Raw genomic sequence first — 12,394 nt, 5'->3', positions numbered from 1 at the left:
GGCAAGAGCACACAGTTTAACAGAGCAGTCTGGAAATATCACTAGCCAATGAAACAACAACAACAACATCAACACACCAATAATATAGACACTTTTCACCACTTCTATTTGCAAATAATGGTCCAGCGTTTCAGGGAACAGCAGGTAAAGTTTAAATCCCAAACCGCTCCGTGAAAAAACATCCCAGGTTGGTGTGTAGCGGCTATTGACCGTCCAGTAGAATTGACTGTTAGAAAATCGATGGCTTTATTCTCAATTCTCTTGCAAGGGCTTTATTATCCCATTCCACCCCTTGTTTGGTGCACGAGACAGCATTGATCTGGATATTTCAACCTTATATTAATGTTTCTGCACTCGTGCGGGCATAGCAAAAGGAAAACAGCATGTTTCAAATGAGCGCCGGGAACTTTTCATTCTTTGGTATAAACAAAGAAGAAGATGACAAATCAAAACAAACACCTGTCCAGCACTGTTACGCAATCTCACACGCATGCTCACCTGTCGCTCAGCTTCCGCTCAGGGTCGTCGTTCTCTACATTCATGGAGCCTTTGTAGATCAGCAGGCCGGCCACGATAAGCTGCAATAAAACTGAAATGCACTGCAACAAGTGAAAGATTGATGAATACACCCGAACAACCACGCATGGGTATATAGGTCAAGCTGATATAGGGTAAGCTGCTTCGCAAATAAAAACGTTTCAATAAAAATGTTTGTAAATGACATTCAACGAATATTTACAGTATTTGCTAATTACAATTGATGCGATGTCCTGTTGAGAAATGTGCCTTGTGGAAATAATGTTGTATTATCATGTTTTCGGTCAGTTCCACAATCGTGAAACTACGAAACAGAACCTGACAATAACAGCATTTAACGGAATACATTATTTACTGTTTTATAAATACAGTAGCGTGTTGGTGCAATATACATAAAAGAGGCCATGTCATTTCCGCGTTTTCAATTTGCATGCATTGTTCTGGTATTTACGCTTCCGTGAAATGGCCCATTTAGCTCTAGATTTGAAGTTTTCGTGACTGCGAGGATTCATACTCTTTGGTTTTTTCGGTAAAGTCACGTAGGTTAAAAATTAAAATAAATCACGACGTTTCAGGCGCAATACAAGCATCCTTCTTCAGGTGGGGACAACGCAGCGAAAGCACACCGCTTAAGTGCCACACTTAAAGCACACCGCTTAAGTGTCACACTTAAGTGTCACACTTAAGCGGTGTGCTTTCGCTAAGGACGTTTGTGTTGCGCCCGAAACGTCGTGATTTAATTTATTTAAAATTTTTACCTACGTGACTTTACCGAAAAAAACAAAGAGTATGGCCCATTTAGCGTTTACTTCGGTTGGGCGTTTTTATCGAATCTTCATGAATGAATTGACATGGAACCTCGTTTTAATTTTCAGCGACAGTAAAACAACAGTGGGCTCTACCCACACACCTGATACAAGACACTTGTCCTCTCAATACCAAATGCCTCTATGTATGTTGAGATTTTGCCCAATCAATATGAAAACAAGGTGTGCACACCAACACTATATGGCCAATTTCGTGCAGAGAAAGCATTTACATGTCAGAGTTAGGTGATTGTAGTTCAGAGAAAAGTTACTCGCTAAGAGAAAAAAGTATGCAAAGAGGCATGGAGAGGTGCATGCTGGAAATTACACTGAGGGGCAGCAGAGGTTTAGTGTGCTTCTTAATTCGGCACCTTACTAACTCATGTAGTCAAAGATGACCATACTCACGATGGCCTGATAATAATGAAACTCTTTAATATTAATGAAAAACAGGAACAACCGCGAGGCAGCTTACTGCAACTCACAACAGAGCTTTGCCCTCACTGTGCAAAACTACTGGAAGAAAATGGCACCGGCCCTATTACCATGACGACCAAACGCAAGTTGACTACAGAGCCATCATCACATTGCCAGTTGTGAAACGTAAGAGGGGTTTTGGCAGGACACGTCATTCGAGGGAATGATGGCCAGTGGTCGAGACTAACGGTGGAGTGGAGGCCAAAAGAGATAATACGCTCATGATCACGTCGTCTATGGAGACGGAGCGATAAAATCAACCCCCGCGCAGGAATCTGGCGAATTGTTAAATCACGAGATCATGATATATGGTGACAGCTTTGGATGGCCTTCATTCAGCAGTAGCTAGATCATGGTTGTTGATGATTAATGTCAGGGAGAGAGGCTTGTCTGAAAATCACCCACTCTCCCACAAGTCTCCGAACTCCCAGGAATCTCCCACCCACTCTCCCACAAGTCTCCCACCTACTCTCCCACAAGTCGCCCACCCACTCTCCCACAAGTCTCCCACCCCCACTCTCCCACAAGTCTCCCACCCACTCTCCCACAAGTCTCCCACCCCCACTCTCCCACATGTCCCCCACCCACTCTCCCACAAGTCCCCCACCCACTCTCCCACAAGTCTACCACCTCCACTCTCCCACAAGTCTCCCACCTACTCTCCCACAAGTCGCCCACCCACTCTCCCACAAGTCTCCCACCCCCACTCTCCCACAAGTCTCCCACCTCCACTCTCCCACAAGTCTCCCACCCCCACTCTCCCACAAGTCTCCCACCCACTCTCCCACAAGTCTCCCACCTCCACTCTCCCACATGTCCCCCACCAACTCTCCCACAAGTCCCCCACCCACTCTCCCACAAGTCTACCACCTCCACTCTCCCACAAGTCTCCCACCCACTCTCCCACAAGTCACCCACCCACTCTCCCACAAGTCTCCCACCCACTTTCCCACAAGTCTGCCACCCACTCTCCCACGAGTCTCCCACCCACTCTCCCACAAGTCTCCCACCCACTCTCCCACAAGTCTCCCACCCACTCTCCCACAAGTCTCCCACCTCCACTCTCCCACAAGTCTCCCACCCACTCTCCCACAAGTCCCCCACCCACTCTCCCACAAGTCTCCCACCCACTCTCCCACAAGTCTCCCACCCACTCTCCCACAAGTCTCCCACCCACTCTCCCACAAGTCCCCCACCTCCACTCTCCCACAAGTCCCGCACCCACTCTCCCACAAGTCTCCCACCCACTCTCCCACAAGTCTCCCACCCACTCTCCCACAAGTCTCCCACAAGTCACCCACCCACTCTCCCACAAGTCTCCCACCTCCACTCTCCCACAAGTCTCCCACCCACTCTCCCACAAGTCCCCCACCCACTCTCCCACAAGTCTCCCACCCACTCTCCCACAAGTCTCCCACCCACTCTCCCACATGTCCCCCACCCACTCTCCCACAAGTCTCCCACCCACTCTCCCACAAGTCTCCCACCCACTCTCCCACAAGTCTCCCACCCACTCTCCCACATGTCTACCACCCACTCTCCCACAAGTCTCCCACCCACTCTCCCACAAGTCCCCCACCCACTCTCCCACAAGTCTCCCACCCACTCTCCCACAAGTCTCCCACCCACTCTCCCACAAGTCTCCCACCCACTCTCCAACAAGTCTCCCACCCACTCTCCCACAAGTCCCCCACCCACTCTCCCACAAGTCTCCCACCCACTCTCCCACAAGTCTCCCACCCACTCTCCCATAAGTCCCCCACCCACTCTCCCACAAGTCCCCCACCTCCACTCTTCCACAAGTCTCCCACCCACTCTCCCACAAGTCTCCCACCCACTCTCCCACAAGTCTCCCACCCACTCTCCCACAAGTCTCCCACCCACTCTCCCACAAGTCCCCCACCTCCACTCTCCCACAAGTCTCCCACCCACTCTCCCACAAGTCTCCCACCCACTCTCCCACAAGTCTCCCACCCACTCTCCCACCCACTCTCCCACAAGTCTCCCACAAGTCTCCCACCCCCACTCTCCCACAAGTCTCCCACCCACTCTTCCACAAGTCTCCCACCCACTCTCCCACACGTCTCCCACCCACTCTCCCACAAGTCTACCACCCACTCTCCCACAAGTCCCACCTCCACTCTCCCACAAGTTTCCCACCCACTCTCCCACAAGTCCCCCACCTCCACTCTCCCACAAGTCTCCCACCCACTCTCCCACAAGTCTCCCACCCACTCTCCCACAAGTCCCCCACCTCCACTCTCCCACAAGTCTCCCACCCACTCTCCCACAAGTCTCCCACCCACTCTCCCACAAGTCTCCCACCCACTCTCCCACCCACTCTCCCACAAGTCTCCCACAAGTCTCCCACCCCCACTCTCCCACAAGTCTCCCACCCACTCTCCCACAAGTCTCCCACCTCCACTCTCCCACAAGTCTCCCACCCACTCTCCCACAAGTCTCCCACCCACTCTCCCACAAGTCCCCCACCCACTCTCCCACAAGTCTCCCACCCACTCTCCCACAAGTCTCCCACCCACTCTCCCACAAGTCTCCCACAAGTCTCCCACAAGTCTCCCACCCACTCTCCCACAAGTCTCCCACCCACTCTCCCACAAGTCTCCCACCCACTCTCCCACAAGTCCCCCACCTCCACTCTCCCACAAGTCTCCGACCCACTCTCCCACAAGTCTCCTACCCACTCTCCCACAAGTCTCCCACCCACTCTCCCACCCACTCTCCCACAAGGCTCCCACAAGTCTCCCACCCCCACTCTCCCACAAGTCTCCCACCCACTCTCCCACAAGTCTCCCACCCACTCTCCCACCCACTCTCCCACAAGTCTCCCACAAGTCTCCCACCCCCACTCTCCCACAAGTCTCCCACCCACTCTCCCACAAGTCTCCCACCTCCACTCTCCCACAAGTCTCCCACCCACTCTCCCACAAGTCTCCCACCCACTCTCCCACAAGTCCCCCACCCACTCTCCCACAAGTCTCCCACCCACTCTCCCACAAGTCTCCCACCCACTCTCCCACAAGTCTCCCACAAGTCTCCCACAAGTCTCCCACCCACTCTCCCACAAGTCTCCCACCCACTCTCCCACAAGTCTCCCACCCACTCTCCCACAAGTCTCCCACCCACTCTCCCACAAGTCTCCCAGCCACTCTCCCACAAGTCTCCCACCCACTCTCCCACAAGTCCCCCACCCACTCTCCCACAAGTCTCCCACTCTCCCACAAGTCTCCCACAAGTCTCCCACCCAGTCTCCCACAAGTCTCCCACTCTCCCACAAGTCTCCCACTCCCAGGATAGGGTGTGTGTGTGTGTGTGTGGCGGTGGACGTGAGCGGGCACTGACGAGCAGGACGAAGAGGAAGTAGTAAAAGTCTGTGGCTGCTCCTTGCTGCAGCAAGTGCTTGAGCTGCGAGACGTTCGCAGTGAAGAGAGCCATGTCCAGGAAGCCCTGCGCCAGCGTCTTGGTCCGAGCGTACTGGTTGATGTTCCGTATGATCTGGCCCAGTTGACACAAACGCAGCAGCAGCAGCAAGAGTCATTTACTGCTTGCGTGGGAGCTTTGCCGCAACAATTCACTCTCACCTAGCCTCGAGTAATTCGACGAAATGTCACCATCTGAGGATGATATTTGATGCAAGAATTGATGGATTTTGTCTCGTTTTTTCCTAACAATTTCATTTGTTTCATTCCGTCTTGGTTCCGTCTCATTTGTAATAAATGTTTTTGCCCCGTTCGCATGAATGTAACATAAGCATATGATTTGTATAATTATCGATCACAGATTATTACACTAGCGTTATATGCATGTATCATGAGCATGGCAATTAATTGATAACGCTATGCATCATGACGTGATAATGTGCCGCACCAACATTCTTGCCCAGAGATTTTTCTGCATCAAATTAATTGCCTTCAGAGTTAGCACAATCTGTTAACGACTACGCATATAATCGTTGTGCTTCGATTCAAGCTATGTACAGGTACTGTACGTTTAAAATATATATTGTTTGTTACTTTCCCTCAAAATCTGGAAAGAAAACAACAAGGAATGTAAACGTGGACCACGTAAAAAAAAAATGCGGAACATGTTTTCTGTTGCAGTTTGTTTTGGTCAGCGGGATACATGGTGAGGTCTCAAGTTGTCACGTTGCTCCGGCTGAATCAGGGGCTCTTCATCCGTGGAGAAACCCTCTCGGCTGTCTTCTGGCGGTTGGCACAGCATCCCCGGGTATCTCTGGATCAGCGCGGAGCTCATCAAAAAATGTGTCCACTCTTATTTCGGGGAAGTGAAAGTCACCTCTACCCCTCCCTCTTGCCCTGCCGTTCAAAGAAAGGATACATGTATTAGCCCTCGATGAAGAAATCAAATTACACTTTCACCTGCCGCAGGTAACCACCAGGCAATAGATAATGCACGAGGTCAAGCGATTCAAGTGCTCCTGTATTTTTCATGGAGCGCCTTACATTACATTTTTGATGATCATACATTTTAATGTAAAAATCTCATTTTCGTTTGGGCTTGACATCGTCCGTGTGCATCTTTTCTCGTTAAAAAGTAATTCCCAGATTGTGCGTTTTTTTTTACTTTAAAGTTTAAATGGTGTGGTACAGTGGTCAGATCAAACACTATCTCAACAGTCAATGGAACATTAAATACTCATACCAAAACAGGTCAAAGTCATTGATTTTTCAAGTGAAAATTGTAGCCAGTCCTCGTCTTTTCTTCACTGCCCCAAAGTGGCGGAAATTCCACATTCCGATGATGCGGGTGAGTTTCTCCAGAGGACAAACCCCTCTTAATGTCCGAACACCCAAAGTGGTAGCAATTTTATCGGCCAATGAGGACTGATTGGCTGAGTCAACTCCCTGAGGATTTGAACTCACATCTGTCCAATTGCGAGCCACTTGCTCTACGTGCGAGTCACCTTGCCAGCTGTATACAGTTTTCGTATGTGACACCAACGTATATATTATTATTATTTGTATTACAAAACACACGAGAGGAAGACATCGAAGAGTAATGTCAAGGCAAATAAACAACTAATACAATACCTCCCCCAGAAGTTGTGTGAGAGCAGACGTTCACGCTCGCTGGCAGGCTAACAAGTGAGAGATATTTTTTCGTTTTCGCGTAGTGAACACATTCCGATCTGGAAAGCGCAGTTCAGCAGAGTGGCGGACAAACAGCGCAGCACTCCCATCACGAGGAGAAACGTCACCACAACACCACCACCACCACAGCACCACAACCAACAGCACCACCACCACAGCACCACCACCACCAACAGCACCACCACCAGAGCACCACCACCACCACAGCACCACCACCACCAACAGCACCACCACCACAGCACCACCACCAACAGCACCACCACCACAGCACCACCACAGCACCACCACCAGAGCACCACCACCACCACCACAGCACCACCACCACCAACAGCACCACCACCAACAGCGGCAGCCCGCCGAGACAAATTCACTGCAACATTCATGTGTCAGCAGCAACATTTTTTTGCAACTCACGATTGGGCCACACCGTAACGATCACAAGCCGAGGTACAAAAGTGATCTCGTTTGACCAACCCGACGTTGACAGCAAAATAGACACGGCCCTGAAGTGCGCTATCACTGTTGTCGACATGCTCGTTATGAAACACTTGTTGTGACCCGTCTTGACCCTACTCTGCGTGATATGTACACAGATCCCTCTTGCATGCGAGACTGCCGTGGTCTCTTGAGTTCTCAACTGGTTACACAAAAACACTTCACTGGACACATCAACACGGCTTCAATGTGTGTGGGACAGAAGTCTGGCAACTTCACATGTGGCTGGTATGCGACGAATCTACGGATCTTGAGATATAGGAGACGTCAGACAGTGCCTCTGTACACATTCCATTTTAACAATGGCGAGGGGAGTGGTAGCAGAGTGGTTTGTGCACTGCACGATGAATTGCATCTCCAGAGTTCCATTCCAGGCAGTGACCAACATCAGTGGGGGCCCTCCTCCCTCGACAAACCTGCAGTGACCAGCGTGGTGAAATATGGTCAAACAACTCCCCCCCCCCCACCTTGGCAAACGGATGCCTTATTCCCGCAGTGGATTGACAAATGTCTTTGTATATTAATAAAGGCAACATATCCCCTTTTTAAAGTACCAAATAGGAGCATGCATATGTATATTAGACTATACATGTCAATAATAAGTGGATTCACGTACAATTGATGAGATTCTGTGTGGATTATCACATCGCAGAATCTTAAGAGGTGGCATGGGGAGGCCTTTATCACTCATGGCTGATGATGAAGTGCAGTGATAATTAAGCGTTTTTGTCGCTGTGCCATCCTCGACAAAAGGGGCATTATCCGCTCGCGTCCAACCTAACTAAAGCATCGCGCCCACTCACCCCACTCCCTGATTAAACCTACTGATTGCCGGCAATACAGTTGGGAAAGTACCCTGTTGGACCACACAGTACCTTGCTGGACCACACAGTACCCTGATGGACCACCAGTACACTGTTGGACCACACATTTCCCTGATGGACCACACAGTACCCTGATGGACCACACAGTACACTGATGGACCACACAGTACCCTGATGGACCACACAGTACACTGTTGGACCACACAGTACACTGTTGGACCACACAGTACCTTGCTGGACCACACAGTACCCTGATGGACCACACAGTACCCTGATGGACCACACAGTACACTGTTGGACCACACAGTACCCTGTTGGACCACACAGTACACTGATGGACCACACAGTACTCTGCTGGACCACACAGTACACTACTGGACCACACAGTACACTGTTGGACCACACATTACCCTGCTGGACCACACAGTACCTTGCTGGACCACACAGTACCCTGATGGACCACACAGTACACTGATGGACCACACAGTACACTGTTGGACCACACAGTACCCTGTTGGACCACACAGTACACTGTTGGACCACACAGTACCCTGCTGGACCACACAGTACACTGTTGGACCACACAGTACACTGTTGGACCACACAGTACCCTGATGGACCACACGGTACACTGCTGGACCACACAGTGCCCTGTTGGACCACACAGTACACTGTTGGACCACACAGTACACTGATGGACCACACAGTACACTGTTGGACCACACAGTACACTGTTGGACCACACAGTACACTACTGGACCACACAGTACACTGTTGGACCACACAGTGCCCTGTTGGACCACACAGTACACTGATGGACCACACAGTACTCTGCTGGACCACACAGTACACTGATGGACCACACAGTACCCTGTTGGACCACACAGTACACTGATGGACCACACAGTACACTGATGGACCACACAGTACACTGATGGACCACACAGTACACTGATGGACCACACAGTACACTGTTGGACCACACAGTACACTGATGGACCACACAGTACACTGATGGACCACACAGTACACTGATGGACCACACAGTACCCTGTTGGACCACACAGTACACTGATGGACCACACAGTACCCTGCTGGACCACACAGTACACTGATGGACCACACAGTACCCTGCTGGACCACACAGTACACTGATGGACCACACAGTACACTGATGGACCACACAGTACCCTGCTGGACCACACAGTACACTGATGGACCACACAGTACCCTGTTGGACCACACAGTACACTGATGGACCACACAGTACACTGATGGACCACACAGTACACTGATGGACCACACAGTACACTGTTGGACCACACAGTACACTGATGGACCACACAGTACACTGATGGACCACACAGTACACTGATGGACCACACAGTACCCTGCTGGCCAACACAGTACACTGATGGACCACACAGTACACTGTTGGACCACACAGTACACTGATGGACCACACAGTACCCTGCTGGACCACACAGTACACTGATGGACCACACAGTACCCTGCTGGACCACACAGTACACTGATGGACCACACAGTACACTGATGGACCACACAGTACCCTGCTGGACCACACAGTACCCTGCTGGACCACACAGTACACTGATGGACCACACAGTACACTGTTGGACCACACAGTACACTGATGGACCACACAGTACCCTGCTGGACCACACAGTACACTGATGGACCACACAGTACCCTGCTGGACCACACAGTACACTGATGGACCACACAGTACACTGATGGACCACACAGTACACTGATGGACCACACAGTACCCTGCTGGACCACACAGTACACTGATGGACCACACAGTACACTGTTGGACCACACAGTACACTGATGGACCACACAGTACCCTGCTGGACCACACAGTACACTGATGGACCACACAGTACCCTGCTGGACCACACAGTACACTGATGGACCACACAGTACACTGATGGACCACACAGTACCCTGATGGACCACACAGTACACTGATGGACCACACAGTACACTGTGCAGTTGGGTCATCATCGCAGCGGCTTTTGGCTAACCATCGATAAAAGACGGTCACTGCATCATGCGCTTTCAGATACGCTTCTGCGGCCGTCTGGAACGCTCTTCCTTCCTATATTAGGAAGCCACTGGAGCGATGGACTTTTAAATCTAGTTTGAAAACGCATTTCTTTATAACTGTTTTTTTTGTGTTTAGCTTGTTGTGCTTCACCCACACCTCTGATGAGCACGATTGGTGACGTACAGTGAGAAAGAAGTTCAAGATACATCGTCGTCACCACCACCACCAGCAGCAGCAGCAGCAGCCACTGCTGAACGAAAGCTACCCCACATCGTCACTGCGACCCACCGTGCTGCGATGTCGCGATCTCTCTGGGGGCCGCACGTGAACGAAGCTCTCTGCTCGCGACTGCTGTCCCCGCTCGTCTCGCCAACCCTCCCCGCCCAGGCGCACCGACTCCGTCGCTACAAATCGTTTGGCGGTGCCGCTTTGACAGCGGTGCGAAGACACAAACAGCAACAACAAAAAGTCCACACGTTCGTCACGAAGTGAAAGACAAATATTTAAGATGCGTAATAGGGAATGATTTGGGCAATGGCCTTTTTTAACGCCTGTGTTTATGGTGGTTTTATTGATGGACGTGCCGAGCAATTTAACCATTTTTAACAGTTACTATGATGCCTATGTGTTGTTATTTATGTTTGCAGCGTAGTTGACAGCGTGCATCACTCTCCATGCCGCTGGTGTGTAAAAGAACGCTGTTGGCCAGGCGGTGTTTGAATGTCACGGTGGCAGGCGCAGGGCTTGGAGGAGGGAGCATTGTCGATTCGGGATGAGACAAATTCTAAAGAGCAGGAGCTCTTGCGGGCACAAGCAACGCCATCGCCGCGCTTGCGACGTTATTTATTGCCCTTGTTTACTCTGCTGTCAGCAATTGCGATCGCCAGGCGTTGCAGCAGCCAGACCCATTTAATTCGTGAATAGCTCGGTCATTATCGAAGCGGTCTTGCACGCCGCAATGCAATGAACAAGCGGGCAATATGGGCAAACTATAAGCTAATCGCGAGCGAATCGCCCGACTGTAATCTAAAGCCCATGTGTGATTAGAATGAGCGAAATTGAAGAAAGCACGGTGGTGTGGACCTCAATAGCGCTACACACATTTAAATAAGCGATGATTGGTGTAAAAATCTCCAGTTTATTTTTTTTTACTGAAACACGATTCGCTGCACGGAAACAAATGCGAGTCGATCTCCGCGCGCTGCCAACGTCATGCGCCGTGCATTGACTTGAACGTCCGTGCCAGCAGGCGGGACACGCGGGGGACATGGGGGCCGAGAGGCTCTCCCGCAGTGTGGCCGCGAGAGCCGGGGAGAATCAACGCGTCCGTTCGTTCACGTTCGTGAGCAGAGTGAGCAGGCCGGGCTCTCCGCCCGCGGGGAGCGGCTGGGGTGGGTGGGAGATCGGCTGGCCTGGCAACGCTACGAGTGATACGTCGCAAAAGCACAGCTCCGCATCATCCGGCTCAACAGATATGTGGTTATTTGTTTATTTATTTAGGCGACAAGTCTCGCCACCCCACGGAACCCTGCCTCCCGCGCTTAGTCCAGCTTTTAAAAATGTGTACCTGCCGCTGGTGTTGTTACGCATGTCAGGACTTGTGATGTGCTTGTAGCACGTTGCTAAATTAGGGGGCTCAAAGGCAGAGCGAGCAGGCTCGCAATCGGAATGCCGTGAGGTCACATCCTGGTGTGAGGCTGACTCAGCCTATCATCCCGACGGGGTCGATAAAATAGTTATCGTACCACTTTGTGGGGAAGTCAACGCGGTTGTTCTATGGATGTCAACTCACCCTCACCATCCGATGCGGCATGTCTACGATTGGTTCAGAGATGTAAACAGGAGATGAGCAACGTTCCAATGCTCATTTACGCAGGAAATCAGTTTGACTACGTACAAAATATATATATAAACATAGGTGAGCGATAAGATCAAGTTTAAAGGTGTGTGCTTTAGCAATGTCGAATACAATTAACAAGGCTCTGGCAAAGCAATTCATGTAAATTATAATATAATGATGATGAATGAATAAAGATGAACTTGGAAAGAAAA

General features: G+C 50.8%; 1 protein-coding gene and 1 long non-coding RNA gene across 3 annotated transcripts in view; one reads left to right on the top strand and one right to left on the bottom strand.

Moving 5' to 3' along the window:
- Positions 1-6,092, bottom strand: part of LOC116946009 (ninjurin-2-like) — a 10,495-nt gene extending 4,403 nt beyond the window's left edge. The window contains exons 1-3 of the mRNA XM_032960787.2: positions 5,961-6,092; positions 5,181-5,333; positions 499-599 (exon numbers count right to left, since the gene is read on the bottom strand). Of these exons, the coding sequence (XP_032816678.1) occupies positions 499-599; positions 5,181-5,333; positions 5,961-6,092 (386 nt within the window). The remainder of the gene's footprint in view (positions 1-498; positions 600-5,180; positions 5,334-5,960) is intronic.
- The window catches only part of LOC116946010 (uncharacterized), a 19,395-nt gene extending 7,001 nt beyond the window's left edge, over positions 1-12,394 (top strand). The window contains exons 2-3 of one of the 2 annotated variants that reach the window (XR_004403408.2): positions 5,939-6,226; positions 10,528-12,394. This is a non-coding gene — a long non-coding RNA (uncharacterized LOC116946010). Of the gene's footprint in view, positions 1-5,938; positions 6,227-7,542; positions 9,660-10,527 lie in introns of those variants that run through there. The other variant, XR_012945279.1, reaches the window with a different exon arrangement.

The sequence above is a fragment of the Petromyzon marinus genome, chromosome 25, assembly GCF_048934315.1.
Source record: "Petromyzon marinus isolate PM22_M1 ecotype Great Lakes invasive population chromosome 25, UKy_Petmar_22M1.pri1.0, whole genome shotgun sequence".
Lineage (NCBI taxonomy): Eukaryota > Metazoa > Chordata > Hyperoartia > Petromyzontiformes > Petromyzontidae > Petromyzon > Petromyzon marinus.
The sequence above is the reverse complement of the archived record's forward strand: the minus strand, read 5'-3'. Positions and strand labels throughout refer to the sequence as shown.